At 43.3% G+C, this 23,105-nt stretch overlaps 1 protein-coding gene across 1 annotated transcript in view; it reads left to right on the top strand.

Annotated features, from left to right (window-relative positions):
- Positions 1 to 23,105, top strand: part of COL27A1 (collagen type XXVII alpha 1 chain) — a 310,533-nt gene that overhangs the window by 119,724 nt on the left and 167,704 nt on the right. Inside the window, exons 15-16 of the mRNA XM_018561833.1 lie at positions 8,690 to 8,743; positions 10,378 to 10,422. Coding sequence (XP_018417335.1) covers positions 8,690 to 8,743; positions 10,378 to 10,422 — 99 coding nt within the window. The remainder of the gene's footprint in view (positions 1 to 8,689; positions 8,744 to 10,377; positions 10,423 to 23,105) is intronic.

The following is a 23,105-nucleotide window of genomic DNA, read 5'->3' as shown; positions in this document are numbered from 1 at the left end:
CACAAATGCCCCTCCAACACAATCACACCCCCCCCCCCAAAAAAAAATGTCTCAAATTTTTCTCAAGCACAATCTCACCCCCCTCCCTCCCGCCAGGGATTGTTTTTCCCTCAGGACTAATCTTCCTCCAACTCAATTCCTCCACCTCTAAAAGGCTCCCAGATAGTGATGACCTGCGCACGCACAGTGAAGGGAAGTCCTGGGGTTCCATTTGCTGTGTCATGTGAGGGAACCAAAGAGGAGGTTAGGGGCCTTTCTTTGCTCTGAGTCGCACTGTACTTAAGGTCCTAATTTTGCAGGTGACATGGCCTACAGCATTAAAGTGACACCTGCGTACTGTGCGGGCATTACTAAGGGGGCACGGGAGAGGAGACCCAGGGCATGTGCCCCCAGTGCTAGTGATGTCTATGGCTGACACTCTGGTGGAATTTGGGCCCCTTTCCTTATCTGCGCCCCAGGAATGACCATTTTTAACAAGCCAGTGTAAATATTCTAGGACATACACTGCTACTACAGCAAAGCCTTCCAAAGTTTGCTGGGACTGTTGTTGGAGAGATGGCAACACTTGACAGCAAGGCCAGAGCAGACTCTATTGGAGAGGCAACTGTACTGAACATCAAAATGAGGATGAATTAAGGTGCCCATACCCTGGCCGAATTTCGGATGGTTTTTAATGTACCGAGCGAAATTCAGCCAGTGTATGGGGCTGTTGGAGCTCCCTTTCAGCAGGCATTTCTCGATCAGCAGATCGAAGGAGCCGGCTGGAAAAATCTTCATACGATCTTAGCTGGCAGCCAATGAGCTGCCCACTCTGATCGGATATTCCGGCGTCACCTGTCACAATACAGTGCAAACAGCGGTGATTCCTCGATCGACGCGCTATTTGTGTTGATGGAGGAATTGCGTCAATGTCTTATGTTCAGCCCACGGGTTGAAGGAAAGAAATTGACAGTGGTATGGCCAACTTTAAACAGGAGAAACATTTGCAGCACCCAAAACAAAACATTGCATATGTGAGGTAGATGTATTGTACAAAAAAACCACAGAACACAAGGCATTACACTTATGATTCATTAGTTACAACTGCAGGGAAGGCAGGACACCTAAGTTGACTACAAGAGGCATTCTTAATACAGTGTGCAAAAAGCATTGATGGGCCCTCAGCAGACACATGTTCTTCTTTCTTTAGTGCATAAGGCGCATTATACTATATGGCCACCATACCAAGCAAAACAACAAAACACAGATTGCTTTGATTAAACCACAGCATACAATAGCCTCCATCATGCCAAATAAAGATATCTAATGCTTTGTGAAAATAATACTGAACAAATGGTACAGGAAATACGCATAACTACTGTGCGCAATCACTTGATTATGTTACAATTGCAAAGCACACATGTAAAAAGAGTGTACAATGGAATTTCAGTTCCATGGATCAATTTTTCCTGTAAAAGTTGGTCTATTGCACAGCTCTCATTGTGGAATATTTTCAGGAAACAAACAGTTGGCTTGGAATTGCACATTTCTTAAGACACATTCCTATATCAAATGAGTGGTCCCTCCCTGTAGCCCCGTTAGGGCTACAGGGAGGGTAACTTTAGGGCTACATGGAGGGCTAGCGTTAGGCCTACAGGGAGGGCTAGTGTTTGTGTTTCAGGAACAGTTAGTGTTGCGGCTGAAGATACAAAGAAGGTTAGTGTCAGGACTGGACGTACGGGAATGGTTAGTGCTAGGACTGGAGATACAGGGAGGGTGTCAACAGCACAGCTAACAGACCACTTATCACCATAGTTCATTGACCCCTGACATACCATTTATTTGTTTGAACTGCTCCGTTGCTAGCTGGACCAGCAAGATGTTGCTCCCTCACTAGCAAATGAGACTTGGCAATATTTCAGGCCAGTGAGGGAGCAATTCAGTTAGAGTAAATGGAAGCCTCTCCTCGGTCATTCTTCTGCTGGCAATGTGTTACCTGTATGACATCAGCTTTAAAGTTACAGGGAGGGTTGGAGGGAGGGGAGTCTAATGGTTTCTGTTAGTGCCTGTAGCTTTGTGCCAAAAAATACTAGTGCCAATCACCTGGCACTGAAAGCTAATGTATCGTGTCTGTGGTTAGCCTGTTTTTTTCAATTGGACTGGAGTTCTTCCTTAAATCATATAGCAAGCAGTGTGCACATCAATATAACTCATATGAGTAAACCAGGGGGATGTGCACTCACACAGTCAGGAAAAACCTAGATTTTAGATGCTTAAAGGAGAACTATGGGGTTAGGGCTTTTCCCCATAGTTCTACTTAGGGTAACGGGAGGACACAAACTAGCGTCCTCCCATCACCCTAAGCTCAGTATACCGCTACAGCTCGCGGTATACTGAGACTCCGCAGCTGAAGCGGATCCCGACAATTATGTCTGGATCCTTTCCAGCTGCGTGAGTGACAACTGGCTCTGCCTATCTAAAGGCAGAGCCAGCTGTACCCGCCCCTTCCCCCGTCCGTTCCGCCAATCAGCGCTGGAGGATCGGAGCGGGGAAGGGGGAATCCAGCCCCTCCCCTGTCACGGCAGAGAGCCGTGACAGGATTGAGAAGTGAGCAAACACCGGTATGTGTTCGCTCACTTCCCGATCTACTGAGCCGAACCTGTGACAGTCTCATTGTCACAGGTCGGCTAGAACTATGAGGCAAGTGAAAAGCACTCACCTCATAGTTCTCTAAGTTATTACTGTGATTAAACCAGGAAACTGTGAAAAGTCCTTGATAGAGAAAATTAGACCAGAATTTAGCTGTAGATTTCATATAGGCAGATTTGGTGGGTTGTTGGCAACAGTAAAAGTATGCAGATATAAGAAGTCCACACAGACTCCGACTTTCTGCCTCCTGAGGATTACATAGAAGGCTACAGGACACGCGCTCCTGATCTCCAGCGTGCAACGCCAGTGATGCAGCATGGGAGTGTAACTTACAACAAGCGTCCTCTTTGTACGAGCTCATATAAAGACCCCTTCAGCCCTCTGTTTATCCAGGACAGACCCCAGCTATTTACAACCGCATAAGGTTCACGTTACACCGCTCGCTGCCCTTTAATAAGATTTTTTCGGAAAAAGACACCTGCGGGCAGCTACAGACCAGTCATTCGGACTTGAGCTGGTCTCGGCAGCTTTGTATTAACTGCCATTCGATGCTGGTTAAGGGGTTAATAGCATTCTCTGCCTTATGCCAATATTAATAAAAAGGGGACTCTGTGCCTTTAACTACCATAAGCACATATAGAACGAAATGTTAATTTGCAAAAGTAACAAAATATGTTAATGACCACACAAAGCTCAGTGATTGCTAAGTTTATACTCTGTGAAGTTGAAGATTGAAAAAAACATTTTCTTCAACGCTTCGGCTGCCTCGCTGTGGGCTTGTTGAACTTTTTCAGATTAATTCAGGAAATGTTTCATACACGAGCATTGTAAAGGTTAAAGAAAAATACTTTCACCAAAGATCAGGTCACAATAACGCAAAATGTTGGGGCCCTGAAAGTGTTGACCACTTTATGAAAATGTTAGGCTGCTATACAGAGCCACTGGATTGTGTATTTTCTTAGTCACTGACTGAGAGCAAGTATGCAGGTCAGCAAAGTCTAAGAAAAGTCAGAAGTCCTCATCTGCACACTAGCTCTGGGTCAGTGATTTGAAATATGGAAGCAAATAGATCAGCATGAGTCAAGCAACATTCATTCCCAGCAATGGCCACCTCCAAGTTTTTCTCATGGCAGGTTTCCTTTAAAGCAGAACTCTACGCATATAGCTAAATACACAGAAGAAATACATATGTAGAAGCTAATTTTCCTGCAAAGGATTTTTTTTTCTCGCATTTCCCACCCTAATCCCTGCTGCATTTTTTTTGCTCAGTTTCCAGCCTGTGACTGGACAGTATAAGCAGCAGACTGCTGAGCTCATCTCTCTACCAGTCTGCTTTCTCCTCCTATCAGCATGTTCCTTGCACTGCAGTAATTAGGGATGCACCGATACTGTTTTTTTGGTATCGAGCACGAGTACCAATATTTTTTTTCTGTACTCGGTAATACCGATACAAGAAGTCCCATTAAGGAAGCCAGGCAACGTATAATAACTGGCTTCCTGATTAGGAAGCATGGAGCCGACTTTCTGGCCAATCAGGAAGCCAGGCACCGTGTAATGACTCATTGCAAGGCTTTCTGATTGGTCGAAGCTGGCCAATCAGCAAGACGGGCAACGAGTCAGTACACAGCACTTGGCTGCCTGATTGGCCAGGAAGCCGGCTCCATGCTCCCTCATCACCAGTCCGGCCAAGCAGGAAGCCGGGCAGCGCGTAATGACTCGCTGCCCGGCTTCCTGATACTTGAAGCCCGGGTATCAGGCTAGTCATCGGAGCATTTGGGCGATTCATAATGCCTGCTGCCCAGGAAATATCTTATCTTGCCTGCACTGATTCATTAAGCTTTTAAATCTTTCATGTCTTGAAGTTATTGACCTCCACCTATGTATTTTTTAGATATATTTCTTCCTGTCCATTCTGCAGGCCAGGAACTCCTCTTTCACATGAAAAATTGCAAACAGCCACCTCCTTTGCCTTGTCTGTCTTGCCCTCCTGACTATTTCCTTCCCTAGCCTGCTTCTCTATGAGCTAGCTTGTGTGATAGACAGGTTATGCTGTAAAGCAGGCATGCAGTAAAGACATTTTTAGGAAGTCACTACTCTAGATCCATAACATGAAGGATTGTGTCACAGACCAAAGCAAAAGCTGAGCTGTAAAATAAGAGCCTCCTTGTTCCAAAAATGTTTTATTTATTTTCTTGGAAAAACAGTCAAAGCCAGCTTGGTATGGGAGAAGGACATTCCCGCCGGCAACCACAGAGGGGGTAAAGTAGCACAGTTTAGGTTTATTGATGCACATAATATCACAGCTGGGAGTGCATAAGCCTAGTAAATAGCCTTTTGTGTTTCCTTAACTGAGACAATACTTTGCCTCTCAGTAGATCAAGTCTCCAGCACAATACTGGGACCCCTGATTATATCTGTCCCAGGCTTGTTGAAAAAATGAAGGAGCACATCTCAAGTTTCTTTGATCTGTGGCCCCTTGCTTGTGCACTTCAGATCCTTGTAGTCAATGACAGTAGAGCCAGGTACATAACAGACAAGAGCACCTTTCTGCACTGGCCATAGAAAGCTCTTTCAGCTAGTTACAGGAAACTTGCTGTCCTTGGCTCTAAGCCCATCCTCAAGTCACTGTACGCAGATGGGAAGATCGCCTGTGCAGATAAAATAATAGCTGAAGACCTCACTTACCACTGGGCTATAGGAAATTCACACTGGGGTTGTGTTAACGTAACCCTTTATGAGATGAAAGAAATCATGCTTATACTGAAAGGTTTGGGCAGTTTTTCATGGATGAAACTGCCAGGTTATGTCTAAGTGAGACAATAAAGGGCTGTCTAAAACATAACACTGGTCTACAAGGAGAAAGCCTCGGAAATTAAAGTAGCTACATTTTACCAGAATTGAGTCACTAATAAAGGAAAATTAAGTCCTGGTATTAATTGGCTCCAATTTCCAAGATACAGCTTCAGGTCAAAATTGCATCAAAATAATTCCAAACTACGAGGGGGATGTGCGATTTATGCTCACCAAGTCCTCGACATGGGGTACAGGACGCAGTTCGGATGGAATGTATGGATATTCCATGGTTCACTTCTTCTTTCTTGAGATCCCTTTTGCAATTGGGGGACCATGCAAAAATAGCAGTCGCTACTATGATTGGTGGGTTCCCTCCACACCATTGGGACTGCAAAAGGCATGGACTTTTTCTTCTTGTTTAGCCAATGACGCAGATAAGCTGCACATGTAATGCTACAATAATGAGGGGCCCAACTCTTGCCCTGATCCCCTACATTGCATCCGAAATATAGGTGGTATGCCTTTTTTACCACTGCCGCCATACCGCACTTTTGAGATGCAAATATAACCCCACAAATTTAGCAGTAGGTTATCTGCGTTGTTTACACAGTTTCGAGGCATCTTGGCTTCTGAGGGAAAATCTCACGCAACTGTTCCTTGGAAATGTTAGGCAATGACACTTTCACAATCCACCAGATGTAACTGTATGATGCGTAGACCTGACCAAGACAAATGTACCTTGCAATAAAAGAACAATAAATTACAGTTATGTAATAATCTTTAGCCTCCAAAGTGAAGATAAATTATTACGCTTCCATGTGGTACCATTTGCATTGTTCTCCCGTACTTTGTAGAGAAGTTAAGAGGCATCATGATAATCAGACAGCTCCCTCCCTTGTAGGGAAATATACTCGCCTGTGTATAAATCTTTATTGTGAAATATCTTGAAAACTTTAGCCAACCAGTACCTTTTATCACCTGTTTTCTAATTCATCTAATCAAAATATGTAAGAATTAACACATTTTATCTCGGAGGTCAATCATTTCCCAAGATTGGTAGACCAGTGTAATGTTTGTATGTCTCACATATTTGTCCTGCCTTACTTTAAGAGTGGCAAGGATGCCTTTTCTCCATAAATCATGGTGGTTTTAGTTTTAAACAGAGTAGGGGACAGTTAAAGTGTATGTATAGCAATAACTGTTTTATGGTTGCTTTGGATAGAGTAGGGACTAATTAAAGCCTCTGTCAAGACTTTACTGCTCTCTGTCTCACTAAGTAGTTGGTTTCATTATCTTCCTAAAACTAAAATATCAATTTTGGGTGGTTTGACTTTTTAAATAGCAATCCACCTAAAATGTACTACAACACATGAAAAAAACCCACTCAAGCACATTTAACAATACACAATAAAATGCATGGGTCTATACAGTAGGTGCAGAATTATCAGTAAACCCTAAATATTAGTATTTATTTGAATGTTATAGATTATTTAGAATCCCTTTTAACATAATTATAGGTTACTACTAGTAATTAAACAAACTGTAGAGGGACTTAAATATGTTGACTGTTAAATATAGATTCTAATTGTAATAAGCTGAAAAACACTGATCTGTGAGATAACTCTTGCATTTTTTCATTGTGGGTTTGAATATGGAAGTGAAAGAGTAGGTTTTACTTGTGCAGCTATTCATCTTCTTCCTATTATTATACAGGATTTATATAGCACCATATATAACGCTTTGTGCAGCACTCTACAAAATAAAGAGAGACAGTGCAGTTACAATACAGTGCAAGAGAGTTAGGAGAGCCCTGGTTGTGAGAGCTTACAATCTAAAGGGGGGGAGGAACTTATTCACAAGGTAAAAACTGTAAGGGATGAGTTGATGGAGAAAGTGAAAGTAGCTTTTTGATGGATGCGGCGTAGGCTTCCCTAAAGAGTTATCAGGACTCGCCTTAAGGTGAGCAGGGTAGAAGATAGTTATACACATTGGGACAGGCTGGGGCATGAGGATGGGATGGGATGTCTGAGGCTGGATTAATGCCTTTATTTATTTATTGATGTAAGTGGTAGTCCTGGCCTGTAAAAAAAACTCCTTATCTTTTTTTATTTTAATTATCCTTACTAAAAATGCTTAAATGTTAGCACCAAGATTTATTTGCATTCACTGACAAGCTGGCGGAGTTCAGCCCAACCATTTAAGAGCCTTATAGTAGTTTGCGGAACAGGGAATTAAAATCCTTATATGCAGCTCCGTAAATGTGGGTTTATACAAGGGAGCTTGATTGATTGCTGTGGCTCACCAATAGTGAATTGGTGATAAAACATAAATAAAAATGGAAAATGTGAATATTTTAAAACAATCAAAGCCAGCCAAGGTCAGATTATGTATATGACGAATGTTACAGGTGCATGGCAAACAATGGCAATGCAGCTCAATGAGCTCATTGGGTAAACATGTGGGCCAGCCTGCCTGCCAAATGTATTTCAAGGAGAACTATGGGGTCGCTGCAGTATACCGCGAGCTGCTGCGCCCATCCGTTCCGCCAGTCAGGGGAGGGGGGAATCCAGCCCCTCCCCTGTCACGGCAGAGAGCCGTGACAGGATCGAGAGGTGAGCGAATGCCGGTATGTGTTCGCTCAACTCCCGATCTACTGAGCCGACCTGTGACAGTCTCATTGTAACAGGTCGGCTAAAACTATGAGGTGAGCAAATGTTGCATTCAAGAGCAAAAACGCAACAAAATAACCAGATAATTGATTTATTTGCTTTTTAAATTTGCCCTTGTGGGTTCATTTTTCCTACAAAGAGTTCTTGTGGTCTTGTGTGGTTCTTCACTTTTCTCTTTTTTTTAACACTGAAGAGTGTTGTAAAGGTGAAGAGTGGTGTGCAAAGTGCAGTAAATATAGAGCAACCAATGAAAAATCTCCTTAGAGTGGTTGCTTTAAATTACCGCCTTTTGTACATCAGCTTTGCTTTATTTGCTGCTTCAATAAATGTGTGTACTGGTGGAGGAGTTTGTTGCTCAGGTTTCAGCTTTATCTCACCTAAGATAGCCAGTGCATTTATTTTGACTTGTTGCCTACTCTGTGGCCAGTATAGCTATAGCTTAGCCCATTATTTCATGTATAACATTTATTTAATAATTCCACTAGTATTATATACAAATATTTAGTAACTGCTAAATGTATATGCTTGTAGGTCAATGTAAACAGTGTTTCAGTTTTGGCATTCCTTGTCTCTAACCTCCCTGATTTTGTTCTTATCAGGGTGACATGGGCACCATTGGAGTTATAGGCTTCATGGGACCTAAAGGTTTGAAGGTAAGTCCGCAAAACAGAATATGCCATGTATATGCCAAGGAGTATGGAACTCCTTTGATAAAAAAAAGTTTAATTTTGAGTGAACTCATACAGTTCACTCAAACATACAAAAAGTATTACTCTTTGAGGTTTCTTATTTATCTGTATCATGGTATAACTAGTCGTAGTTGGTCACATTCAGATGGACCTCTCAAGTAATTTTGCAATGGAGAACAATTGAGGGAGCCAGCAACACTGCCACTTGCTGCTAGTGGGTTCTTCAAAGGAATATTCAGAGACCAGAAGCTCAGCTCAGAAAAATGCCTAGGTGTAACCCTCACAGGAAATTAAGGGAACTTTTGTCCAACAAGTACATGGCAAGAAAAACCTGACAGAGAAGCTAACTGTTCCCTACTCTGTACCAAATGGAAAAAAATCCTTTGGAGTTTTAGGGCTTATTCACACCATGTCCGTTGAGCTGCTCTGATCACTACAGATCAACGCAGACCCAACGCAAGGACACCTAGAAAATAATTTGTGGCTTGTTTACCCATATGGGTGTGTTGCAGTACTTCTAAAAAAAATGCAGATAATATTTAACGTTCAATAAATAAAAAAAGCAAGGCAATATGTAAAGACTGCAATGTGTTGTTATAATGCATTGCAGCACAGGTACACAATGCACACCAGCAGATGTGCCTTATGCACAGCCCTTTCTTAACTCTAGTGTTTTTAAGTTTAACTGGGTAGAGTAATGCCTTATGTACACAATCTTTTGTTCAAATCGGGACTTCTTTTCTCTCAATGCAAGTCAATAGAAATGCAAGAGAAGCATGAAGCAGCTTAGAAGGGGATTAGATGTAGCACCTATAAAGGAATCGCCCATTGATGCAAGCTTTAAAGCTGCAAATCTGATTGTACAATCTCCAAAAATCTTTGCCAAAACTATGTAATGGTAAGGCTTGTCTACACAATCCATTCTGTCTGTATCCAGTCAGGTAGGCACTTGCACTACATAGCTATTGGCAGAACTAAAGGAGACCATACCAGTATATTTGTAACATGTGTGATCAGCATTAGCCTAGCCAAAGATGGACAGATGTCTTTTCAAAAATGACTCGTGGAGTGGGGAGAAATCTGCATATTTTTCTTTTCAAGACCCACTACTCTTGGTTTGATTTCCTCCAACAGCATTTGCAATATCAGTGGTACCCATAAACAATCCAATCTCTGCCTGAGCACCCTATTGGGATGTCCAAGGCTGGGATAAAGCCACATATGTTCACTATACACACTGCATTTTTATTGGCCTTGTAACCAGGACTGATGTATACGATACATGTGTGTGTGTTTGTGTGTATACTGTAATATTTATATATGCACACACACACAGCGATGGGTTGCAATCCATTTGATTATTTGTGACCAAAATCTTGATGAAATTGCTAGAAAACAAATGTATATATGAGCAGGATAAGACTAAATCTAAACTCTGGGGAGCATTTATGGCATATAAGTGCAGCATATGTTCCCTCTGTATCACATTTGTGTCCTCTCTCCTATCGAATTCTCTTACACTACTGAAGTGACCATGGTACAATTTTTAAAATATATTTGTTATATTTGTAAACAGCTGCTCTTTTTTTTTCTTCCAGGGAGTGCCGGGGAACCCAGGAGAATCTGGACTGAAAGGTGATAAGGTGACCAGAATACTCCCTTACTGCATTGTGTTTTGCATGCAAAGACTAATATGCCCCTATTCTAAACAATATTGAATATCCGGTGTAGATACAGAGCTGAATACTATTCTGAACATGCTGATGCTTGATGTCTTCAATTCTGTCTTCAATTCTGTCAGTGTTAGAAATAGTATTTAAGTATAGAGATGAGAAATTATGACTTTTCTGTGATGCTTTTTTGGTACATGCTTGTTCTGGTTTGTTGGGTCAGCAGTACTGAAGCCAGGCAAAGCCAGACAGCTAGTATTTTCTGAAGGAAAGCCATTGGTGGAGGAAGTACTCATGTCATGAGAAAATTATGGAGGCTTTCAAGGAGCAAGCATGCTGCAAATGAATGTCAGACTTCCTTATCTCTATACCAGTTCCAGGTCAGTGACTCTGGAGCTAAAAGCATTAAAATATTAGCATCAGCATTACAGCCATGAAACTAGCATTCTAAAAAAAGGGAACCTACTTTAGAGAGGACCTACAAATAAAACAAAATACCTGAAATCACCAACCCACCCTGTATCCTCTGGCACCCTGTGGTGCCAACATTTAACTTTACCGTCATTCAGTGTGCTGTTGTCAACAATTTGAGTCACAAAGGATAAAAATCAACTTTGGGTGCACCATTTGCTTCTGCAGACCCAGATATTACAAAGTAAAAGTAGCAGTGTTATCATCACTTCTGTACATAGCCTGTACAGAGATCAGAGCTGTGGATGGGGCCCAAAAGTTTCACCCAATACAGAAGCAGAACCATTCAGGCCTGGCAGAACGTTAATAATTGGTCTTTATCACAGGAAATGTATGCGGAGGAAATACACAGGACACTAAGAGGGTATTCACGAAGGAGCCAAAGGATCTAGCCGTAGCTTCAGCTGCCAGAGCCCTTCACAATTCACAATAGCCCGTACAGCAGCCGAGCCGAACTCATATGACATCTGGACGGAGCCAACCGTCACTTCACAACTGGCTCCGCCAAGTTGTTCTCATTCAGTGACCTCGAGGACACTGAGCTGTCATTACATGACAACTGGGCGGAGCCAGCCGTGATGTCACAGCTGGCTCCGCCAAGTTGTTGTCCTTCGATAACAAACCAGCATCCTCAGGTTATTTGAGGACATTGGGCTGTCCTTAAATGACAACAAATGAGCCCAGTTGTTTTCATTTGTCTGGGACCAACAAGAAGACTCTGCCAGGTGTCGGCCAAATGTAAACAGTTGGGCAGAGTTAGCGGTGATGTAATTTTCATTCTGTGGCAGGAGTTCATCGCATGCGGTCGGGTCTGCGGGCGTCGGGTTGTCTTTTAATTTCGACAAGTCGCCTTAATCGATGACAACACTGGACGCCCAGTTTGACCCTGGATTATGTCGTTGGATAAATTTTTGGGATATTTTTTTTTATTAAAGGAATTTTCAAAGATTTTTGTTGTGTTTTTTGTTTCAATTAAATGTCTTTTTTCAAAAGTCTGGCCTCTTTACTTATTTGTATTTAACCCTTTAGTGAATGAGTAAGGGGTACAAGTACCCCTTACTCATTCACAAGGAAGGTGGGGACGCATCTGGTCCCCCTTTTTTAATGGGTACCCTGATGCAAATAAGCCCCCCCTGCCCGCAGACCCCCCACAACCAACGCCCCAGGGCTTGTGGGGAAGAGGCCCTTGTCCCCATTGGCACCCTGGAACAGCACCCTCCCGGTGCCAAGGGTATGTGGCCTGGTATGGCAGGGGGGGGCTCGCTCGTTCTCAGTTCAAAGGTGTGGTTGGGATTGTAGGCGGGGACCCCACGTTTTTTTCTCTCCCATTTTTGGGGGTGGGTTTCCTCCTGAAAATTCCTACCAGAGCTAAAAGGCCTGGTATGACCTTTTTTTTAAATAGGGGTCCCTCCTAACTTCCTGACCAGACCTAAAGGTTCTGGTATGGATTTGATTTGCATGGAGTTGAATTTTAAAGTAAATGTTTCCGAAGAGACATATGGGGGCTGCCTTTGCAGTATGTGCTTTGCCTGGAGTTCAGTTTTAAAGTAAATGTTTCCGAAGAGACATATGGGGGCTGCCATTGCTGACCACCTTCTAGAAATACTGAAAAAGCTGTTATGATGAACCTTTGGCTTCGATACTTTGTGAGTACTAAATAAAGGATACAGATCAGGAAAGTCATTGCAAAGCCAGAAGTTCTTATCTGCACACTTGTTCTTGGTTAGTGACTCAAACCCCTGAAGCATGACAGCCAGGCAAGTAACATTTGCAGAACCATAAGATAGCAATGGCAGCCTCCGTGTTTCTCCCTGAAAGATTTTCTTTAAATATAAAATGCGGTCATCTGTCATTACCTAACAGAAACCTATGCTGAGAAAATATGTAGGCTGTCATTGCTGACCTCCTTCTGAAAATGCTATGTGCCCATCTGTGATCCATTGGTTTTGCTAGTTATTGTGTCGGTCCCAGAACACGAATGCATCAAATATCAGAAGTGCTACTGATCTGGATACTTGTTCCAGGTCATTGAATCCTAAGGATACCCATTTTTTTCAGTTATATAAGTCCAATGAGAAGCTTAGTGCAGTGCCCTTCAAGTCTGTATGTTCAGGAAATGTATTCCCCAGGCATCAGAATTTTATTCCAGCTATTTATATATTTTTTTGAATGGTCACTGGTTCTTTAACATGGCTCTTGCTTTTTGGGTAGCAACCTCTTTCTGGTAGCTTGTGACAAGTCTCCATAGAAGGAGATTGAGCTATAGGGGTCAGGCAGAGGGGTAGCGGAGCGAGAGAGAGGGACATCAGCTGTTCCTTTACATGATAGCAGTGGATGCGGGCTATCACGTCCCTAGGCACTGAGTCAAGGAAAATGGGTTGGTTTCAGCAACCGGTCAACAATGGTCTCATAGGCTGACAGAGAGGACATTAGATCTTTGATCAAATTTTGCACAAAGTCCCGCAGCTGTACCGGAGGTACATTTTCAGGGACCCCCTGAACTTTATATTGTTCCGCCGGGCTCTATCTTCCAGGTCTGCCAATTTCAGGGCCATAGTGCGGAGCTCAGCAGATGTGTCAGCACAGGCATCCACCAGTTTGTTATGGGCTTCAGCATATTCTCCCATCTTATGCTCAACATGATCCACCCTGTCCCCCAGCTCATGAATCTCTCCCATCATCTGCTGCATGATAGACACCATATCACTTTGTAGGGAGCTGTGTAATGACACCAGCATATCCTTCAGGACCGTGTCCACTACAGGGGAATCAGTGGTAGGGAAGGTGTCAATGGGATCATGGAGTTCCCTAGTGTCATCTAGAGGGAGAAGTACCTGGGGTGTAGAAGATTTCAGAGTCTCTCTCCTCCGATGAGAATCCTGTGGGCTGTCGGCTGTAGATGAGGAGCTGCTGGGCGGTGTAGTGCCCCTGGTACCACCGTCCCTTCGTGCAGTAATCGTAGCGTGACCCTTATGCTGCGGAACAGGGCCGCGTGGGGGGCCTCGTGTAGCTCAGGCGCCATCTTGCCTTGCCAGAGCTCCGGCTATGGTGAAGAAGTCGGTCAGTTTGCAGGGACAGAACTTCTTTGTTTTTCTCCCCATATAGGCGGGTGCCGATCATGGGTCTTCCGCTGCCTACAGGGGTCAGATGGGAGCGTCTAGTCGCTGGGGATCTCTAAGGGCTGCAGAGCCTCTCTACAGTGCGGCATATATAAAATGTAATATCCTTAGCTATACTAAGCTATGGACATTTCACATTTATCACATTTATATATTCACGTATCACATTTACATATTCTTAACAAGCAGTAAATGCTTTAAAACAGGTCACCACTGACCTTTGTAGCGGCAGGCACTGTGAAATAATTCACCCTGAATTTTCACATCAGAAGTGCTGCAGTTATTCTCCCAGCAGCTCAGCTCATCCTCCCAGATAACATGTGTTTACATTGGAGTTTGGTAAGCTGCTGAGTGCTGGAAACGGGAACTGGGGGAGTTAGCTGCTAAAAAAATAATTTCAGTGCTCCTGCAGTGAACTTTGGGGATACATTGCTTTATAGTGGTTGCAGCACTAGAGGTCATTGATAGCTTGATTTAAAGCCCATTAGCTGCTTGTTAAGAAAATATGTCAATAGCCTGGCTACAGATTCACTTTAATACATCCTGGGCCTTGCCCAGTTACAAGTACATTTGACAAGTGGTATGCTTATCCTTATGGGACACTTGCATATTTGGGAAGATAATTGTAAATAGTGGAAAGCTAATGTATCTTTGTAGCCTGTATGAACCAGTTTAGTGCTTTATTTCATTTTCTTGCCTGTTCTGGAAATTTGTCTAATTTTAATTAGTTTATGCATATACCTTGATATGACCAGATAGCAGATTTGACTTCTTGCAGTTATATGTGTGATGTAATCATCATACCTGTTAAAAAGTAGAGCAACTTCTCTTGATGCCATCATTTGTTTGCAGCGCTGTAATAGGGAATAGGGTCAGGCAGCTAGACAAATTCATGTATCCAGCTTGAGGCTCCCACAGGTGTATGAATGAAGGTTTTCTCAAACCTGACGTACGCAATGCTCTTGTATACAGTGCTGGACTTAGTTGGACAGCATCCAGAGCTTGATGTTCTGGTTCAAAAGCACATGACAATTTTTGTGGCCTGTTGCGGTCTTTCAGTCTTGCTTCCCCTCCCTATTCCTTCTTGTTCCTGCTTCAGAAGTCTGGAAACAGCATAGAGTAGCTTGTCCTCTAAAACCCAATCATTGTTGATTATGATACTTTTTTTCTCGATAAAAACTGTAATTGTGATTTCTTTCCTCAGCCTTGTTGATATTAATATTATTTTTAGAGCATTGAGGTCTTTTGTTATAAAATATAAAATTGAGAAATATCTCATATAGAGTGCGAGGGTCAGGAATTTATAAGAGTCAGGGGTGGACCTACCGGGCCCAGTATCCGATCCAACACAGTCCACAGATCGGTATCCGGCGGGCCCCCCCATTTCTGCGCCGGGAGTATTGGATGATCTGCAGAGATGGGGGGCTCGCCGGCCACCGGATACCGATCTGATCATCGGACACTCCCAGCGCAGAGATGGGGGGGGCCCAGCCGGCCACCGGATACCGATCCGACACTACCGGCGAAGAGATGATAGAGCCCGCCGGCTGCCGGATACTGAGGAGGGAGCCGGAAACGAAAAAGCCTACAGGCACATTATGGGGCAGCGCTGGGGCCTCGGCCATGAGGACCCAGCAAGCAGCTACCTGAGCACACGGGTGCGCGCTGCCTCTGACACAAACTGGGTTTTTTTTCTGCAGCCTCCCCACCAGAAAACAGTTGAAGACCAGCCAGAAGAGGTGAAGGTAAATAATTAACTAAAATGATTATTATTTGTAGCCCAACTGATGGACATGTTGTATAAAGTACTGCTGGTATTAGTAGTATGTAGTAGTAGTTAACAAAAACCTGTTAACTGCAATGTGTATGCTGTGCCATACATTACATACTCTTAACCACTGAACTCTGGGTGCTTTGCTGTCCCTCAGTAAATCTCCCTCGCCTTCTTAAAAAAAAAAATCCCCCCCTTGGCAACCAGTGCATCAGATTTAGGGTACACAGCGAGGGTGCCTAGAACTAGCAACACCCCTGGGTGAAAGGTTTGTGAACGCGTGACTTTTACACCTATTTGGTTATTGGACATTGAATTTCAAAACCATGGTCACCATTATTATGGAGTTGCCCCCTTGTGTAGTTTTAATAGCCTTTGCTCTACTGGAAAAGCTTTCCACAAGATTTTGCAATGTGTCTGTGGGAATTTGTGCCTGTTGTAAAGTGAGGGACTAATGTTGGACCAGAAGAACTGGCTCGTAATCGACTTTCTCGTTCATCACAAAGGTGTTTATTAGGGTTGAGGTTAGGGTCCTGTGCAGGCCACATGAGTTCCTCCACATCAAACCATGTCTTCATTGAGCTGGCTTTAAGCACAAAGGACACAGTCATCCTACAATAGAAAATAGTCTATTATGTACTTCTGACCTAGTGTTACCACAGGGTTGAAAGCACAATTATTAGGCAAGTTGTATTTTTGAAGATTCATTTCAGGATTGAACAACTACAGTGCTCTCGGTCAATCCAAAATGTTAATAAACCTCAAACCTGAATATTTAAGAAAGTAAAAGCGAGGTTCTGGCTGTCTTAGGAGAATATATGTGTGTGCACAATTATTGGGCAACTATTAGTGTGCAGGATTATTATGCAACTAAATGGAAAACGAAAATGTTCCCATCTCACTTGTTTATTTTCATCTGTTAGGCCTCATTCACACTGCCGCGCGTATACGCGCTGTACCATATGCAACATATGCAAATAAATGGCTCCATACATACAGCCGCGTATGGAGCAGTATATTTGCGCCCGGGCAGCGTATCTCTGCGTATTTACGCGCACATACGCGTGTTTACGCACATATACGCGCGCACATGCGTACAGCACATTAAAATTCCATTACGAGTGATGCATTCTGGGATTGCATATAGTGCATGCATATAATATACGCAATATACAATTTTGCTTGCGTTGTGTGTGAAAGAGGCCTTAAAGTGAGAATAATAAACAAACGACTCAAAATTTACAAATAAGCATTTCTGACATTTTCAAAAACAAAATCAGTGACCAATATAGCCCCTCTTCTTTTCAATAACAGTCATAAGCCTTCCATCCATGGAGTCTGTCACTTTCTTCATCTGCTGACGATCAACTTTTTGTGCAGCAGCAACCACGGCCTCCCAGACACTGTTCAGAGAGGTGTACTGTTTTCCTTCACCGTAAATCTCCCATTTATGAAGGCCCCACAAGTTCTCAATAGGGTTTGGGTCAGGTGAGGAAGGTGGCCATGTAATTATTCTTTCATCTTTAAGGCCTTTATTGGCTAGCCACACAGTGGAGTACTTTGATGCATGCGATGGAGCATTGTCCTTCATAATCAGCATTGTCTTGAAAGATGCAGAATTTTTCCTGTACCACTGCTTGAAGAAAGTGTCTTCTAAAAACTGGCAGTAGGTTTGGGGAGTTGATTTTTGAGTCCATCTTCAACCCAAAAAGGTCCAACTAGCTCATCTTTATTAATACCAGCCCATACCAGTACCCCACCTCCACCTTGCTGGCATCCGAGTCAAAGTGGAGCTCTGGGCCCATCCATCTGGTCTGTCAAGAGTCACTCTCACGTCATTAGTTCATAAAACCATTGAGGGCTTGTTCACACCGAATGCGGTGCGTTCCAGAGCGGTAGCTGCTGGAACACACCGTCATCTTCACGAAACTTTCCCCTGCATTCTGGGGTGGGAGGGGTCGTGGCGGTGCAGTGAATTCAGTGGCACCGCTTCCACGCCCCTTCCATTGAATTCAATGCAGCTACTGCTCTGGAACGCACCGCATTCGATGTGAACAAGCCCTGAGAAATCTCTTCAGATATTTCTTGGCCCAGTCTTGACGTTTCAACTTATGTGTCTTGTTCAGTGTCTTGGCCATGTCTCTGAGCACTGAACACCTTGTACCTCTGGGCACTCCAGGTAGGTGCAGTTCTGCAATATGACTGCACTGCAGGATAATGGGTTCCTGGTAGCTTCACGTTTGATTATTCTCAAATCTTTTGCAGTTAATTTGAGTCTTTCTTTCTCAACATGTTTCTTGCGACCCTGTTGACTATTTGCAACAAAAAGTTTGAAGGTTCTGTGATCACGCCCCAATATCTTAGCAAATTCAAGAGTGTTGCATCCCTCTGAAAGACTTTTTACAATTTTTGACTTTTCAGAGTCAGTTAAAAAAACTTTTTGGCCCATTTTGCCTGAGGAAAAGAAGCTGCCTATTTATTATGCACACCTTGATATAGGGTTTTGATCTCCTTAGGCCACACCCTCCCTCATTACACAAATACACATCACCTGTTATGCTTAAATCCAATAAGCCTTCAAGTTTATACAGCTTGGCGTTAGGACAATATGCACAAAAATGGTGATTTGGTCAAAATACTCACTTGCCTAATAATTGTGCACACCGTGTAATACAGTATTTAGATGTTAAATAGAACATTCTCATAAGAAAACTATGGTGTGGTAAAGAAACAAATGGAGTTAGAATAACTCCATGTTAACGATTTGGCCCTTTTGTGTTACTGTAGCGGAATCCCTGTGGAGGAATAGAGAAATCAAAGTGGGAGGCCTTCTATAACATTTTCCCTGTGATGCTCCTTTGCTGATTGCCTTAGTTTGGAGTTAATTACTGGTCTCCTAGTATTCCACATCCTGGTTTATACTTCTCGCGCTCCTTGGCGTTTTCCTATCTCAAGGACCTTGGCCTGTGTTCCTGTAACGCTGTTCATCTCTCATCTAGTAGCAGTAATAGAGAAAGTCTCTGTAATTCAGCTTTCCAGAGCTCTGCACTTGAAGAAGCTGCCAATAAGGAGGAGAAAGGAAACGAGGAGCATTTAATCTGGTTTTTCCCTCTTTTAACCATGAATCATGTCTTGGTTGCTTGTTCTCAATTGGAGACAAATGTGAAACTGAATTAACCAAGAAAGTAACGTGGAGAATTATAACATGCTGAGATGACATGTTCAGACATTTGCTGATCAGCTAATTGGCAAGGCACTGAGTATTGCAATACTGTTCTGATGAGAAACGGCTAATCAATGCTTTGTGGTTCTCATGCTGTGTGTGTACGTGGCCATGTCTTCTGCATTTGCGGGAAACATGCCCTAATGCGCATGTGCGTGCAACATACCACATGTGCAAAGACGCGCTAATGCTGTGCACAGGATATGACACAACTCCCCTTGATAGATGGCCCTATTTAAACCTTCCTGTTCTGTGGGTCATTGCTGAATGGTCTTTCAGCTTGTGTGTGTGTTCCTGTGATTCTGCCTGTTCCTGTGTTCTGCTGTGTTGACCCGGATTTCCAGAGACATGGCCTGCTTGCTGTCTGCCCCTGACCTCTGCATGTTCCTGGACTATTCTTCTGCCTGCTGCTCTTGTACTTCGCTGGCTGATTGTTGTTGACCCTGGCCTGCCTGACTTTGTCCTGCTCCTGCAGTGTTCCTCGCTGACCTTCCGGCTTCATCCTTGCCTGCTTCTTGCTTCCTTGGAAACCATCTTCTGGACTTAACCAGGCACGGTGTCTTACACCCCCTGGCACCTGTGCTGCTGTCTGTCCTCTCACTTCCTGTCTCCACTCTCAGTAGTGTGGGACAAGAGTTCCAAAGGAGGCCTCCTTAACTATTTGGTCCTCTACCTGGTACATGATAGTAGTAAACACATGGGCAGCCCTGAAGGTGAACCCTAGCAATGCAATCCCTGCTTAGCTCCTTTTCTATTGTATGCATGAATGATGGCGACCGGGTTCAGGAGGATGGGTCATAGCGCTGGGGATGATGGGACATGTAGTCCCAAAGAAGGTGATCATTTGACCTACTCAGTATTCACTTCCCAACCAGAAGTTCAGGGAAGTGCTGATTAATGATCTAGATCAACCAGTGGTGATCATATCTATTTGTAAGTGCTTTCACCTATAATCAAAGAAAATGATTTACAGAGGATTGTTTTTTTTTAGTGGCTAATGATTTATTAACATGACAAAATTAAGACTACTGCTACTTTAAGGAGAAAATTAGAACCTTCTCTCTATTGTTGCTCTAGAAACTGTCAAGCTTCCAAAACTGGTTTTTGAGGGCATGGGCCATGATGTCTATCAGCAGCACAGACAATTTTTTTCAAATTCTAAGTCCAAGGATGCTATTGTTGACGTCCTTCTGAAATCTCTACTTGTGTGGCTGTGTCTGTCCTCAGTTCTTTTTGAGAAATTGTCCTGGAGCAAGAATGCAGCAGTCAGTGTAGGTAGAACTCCTGATCTCTGTACTTGTTCTGGGAAAGTACTAAATCTTTTGAATCAGCATTGACCGAAAAGACAACAAGCATTTTAAAAAGGAGAGAGCAACAATTGTAGCCACATTTTTCTCAGTGCAGGTTTCCTTTAACTGAATCCTGAATGCACATTTGTAGATTTTCTTCACCTCTGGACAATGTAATATCGGGTTTTCAACTCATTCAGGACCACAGCAGAAGGTTACGGATGTTTTCCTCAAGTATTGGACTTCAACTCAGTGCTTTTTAATTATATATCACTCAGTGAGGTGCTTAGGTATTTAATGTAGGAATTCTTTGACTGCTAATTTCCTTTCCAGCTAGAATGTCCTAATGAGCCTGAGTTACTGGTGCAAGATTTGGTTTATTTGAAATTTCAAATTTTTAAAGACTTTTTAAAATACAAAACAATGGTTTCCTTTAGAAACAAGCAGAGCAGATGTGTGCTTTTATCAACCAATAAACACCTACTATAGCACTGATGTTAACGCGAAAATATTTTTCTAGATCACAGTAACACCCACTAGGTATGTGTGCCCCATTGGCCAGGCCAGTAGAGAACCATCTTTGTTGCCTTCAATATACAGAGTAGGATAGAATAGGGTATTAGAGGCACAGCCCACTAATTTCTAAACTCATTAATTAATTGTTAAAGACGTATTTGTAAAAATATTGTGCTTCCAGTGTAATTTTCTGCAGTTAGGCATTGATCTAATTTGTGGAAAGAATGTATTTGTTCTTGCATGATGGCCTATCCATCAAGCGCTCAGAATGGCCCAATCACTAACCACAAAATATGCAGCTACACTGTACCTTTTTTGTTGGGCACAAAAAGTTTCCTTTGCCCACTCACGGTCATTATATATTTATATTACAAAAAGATTTTTGAAATAGGGGTTTGGAGCATGGCTTACCTTTTTACCCTGTTATAGTTTATGTTTGCCAATGTCAGAGTCCTCTCCCAAGCAGAATCTTTCTGCCTAAATATTCTCTACAGCGCATTAGTGGATTCATCCTTTGACTTTCTGATACTTCGCACAAGCAGAATGGCCCAGAGGCAGAACAGTTGCTAGTGATCAGGGGCGGACTGACCGTTCGGGTTACATACTGATTGTCCTGCAATGCCGACGAATGCTGTCCTCAATTCGTCCTCCATGTTATGGCCCAGCGGCACACTGAGGGCTGTAGCGTACAGGCAGAGCTGCCTCTCAGTGAGAGGAGCTTAGCACACAGCTACCTGTCACTGATGTTCACGGCTTTGTCAGAGGGAGCTCATATATGTGAATACCAGGGGGCCTGGCAGGGGACTTTCCACAGCTCTGGTGCAGTATCCACGATTCTCCAGCAATTTTAATTTTTTTCAAAGAATGACTAAAGGTGAGCAAAAACCTACAAATTATGCTTTTTTTGCTTCTTGTCGGCTGTGATATTAAGGACATGTCGCATGTGAATAAGGCTAAATTTGTTGTATATTTACTTCCCAGACAACATCAGACGGAATTTGTTAGCGATTTGGCAAAACTGTTGTGAACAGTGCAGGCATAGATAGCAAAGAGATTTTGGCCTTTTTGTAATAACATTACTGATTTCCATAAATCATGGCTTGATTTCCTTTGACTACCTTCTGACCTCTGCTTTCTGTTTGTTACTTCTTTCTGACTTGTGAATAGCCCGTACAGCACCCCCTCGGTTCTCCTGAACCGAAGGGGTCCTGGGGCCGAAGCTAGCCGAAGGATCGGCCGAAGCTACGGCCAGATCCTTTGGCAGTTTGTGAATAGACCCCTCTGTGTTCTGTTGCTTCCTTTTGACCTCTGCGTTCCGTGTGTTACTTCCTTCTAACCTCTGTGTTCTGTGCTTTACTTCCTTTTGACCTCTTTGTTCTTTGCATTACTACTTTCTGACCTCTGCATTTTGTGTGTTACTTCCTTCTGCACTCTGTGTGTTACTTTCTTTTGACCTCTGGGTTCCGTGTGTTACTTCCTTCTAACCTCTGTCTTCTGTGCTTTACTTCCTTTTGACCTCTTTGTTCTGTGCATTACTACTTTCTGACCTCTGCACTCTGTGTGTTACTTTCTTTTGACCTCTGCGTTCTATGTGTTACCTACTTCTGACCTCTGCATTCTCTGTTACTTTTGACCTCTGCGTTCTGTGCGTTACTACTTTCTGACCTCTGCGTTCTGTGCATTACTTACTTCTGACCTCTGCACTCTACTAACTTCTGACCTCTGCGTTCTGTGCGTTACTACCTTTTGACCTCTGCGTTCTGTGCGTTACTTCCTTCTGACCTCTGCATTCTGTGTGTTACTTGCTGCTGAGCTTTGCTTTCCTAACTACTGAACTCTGCATTATTTGCCACTATGTGTTTCTTACTACTGACCTGTGCACTCTGTGCATTTCTTACTACTTACATTGGTTCTGGCCTTAGGACTGTCATGCAATGGTTCTGGTCTGCGGTTTGCAGTGCATTGGTTCTGGTCTGACGTCTTCCGTGCATCATTTCTGGTCTGAGGTCTTCCGTGCATTGGTTCTGGTCCGAGGTTTGCTGTGCATTGGTTCTGGCCTGAGGTCTTCCGTGCATTGGTTCTGGCCTGAGATCTTCCGTGCATTGGTTCTGGTCTGAGGTCTTCCGTGCATTGGTTCTGGTCTGAGGTCTTCCATGCATTGGTTCTGGTCTGAGGTTTTTTCGTGCATTGGTTCTGGTCTGAGGTTTGCATGCAGTGGTTCTGGTCATGGGCAGACTGACCATTTGTGGGCCTTACCACACTTATTG

This window comes from Nanorana parkeri, unplaced genomic scaffold (assembly GCF_000935625.1).
Source record: "Nanorana parkeri isolate BGI_ZX_2015 unplaced genomic scaffold, ASM93562v1 scaffold547, whole genome shotgun sequence".
NCBI lineage: Eukaryota > Metazoa > Chordata > Amphibia > Anura > Dicroglossidae > Nanorana > Nanorana parkeri.
The sequence above is the reverse complement of the archived record's forward strand: the minus strand, read 5'-3'. Positions and strand labels throughout refer to the sequence as shown.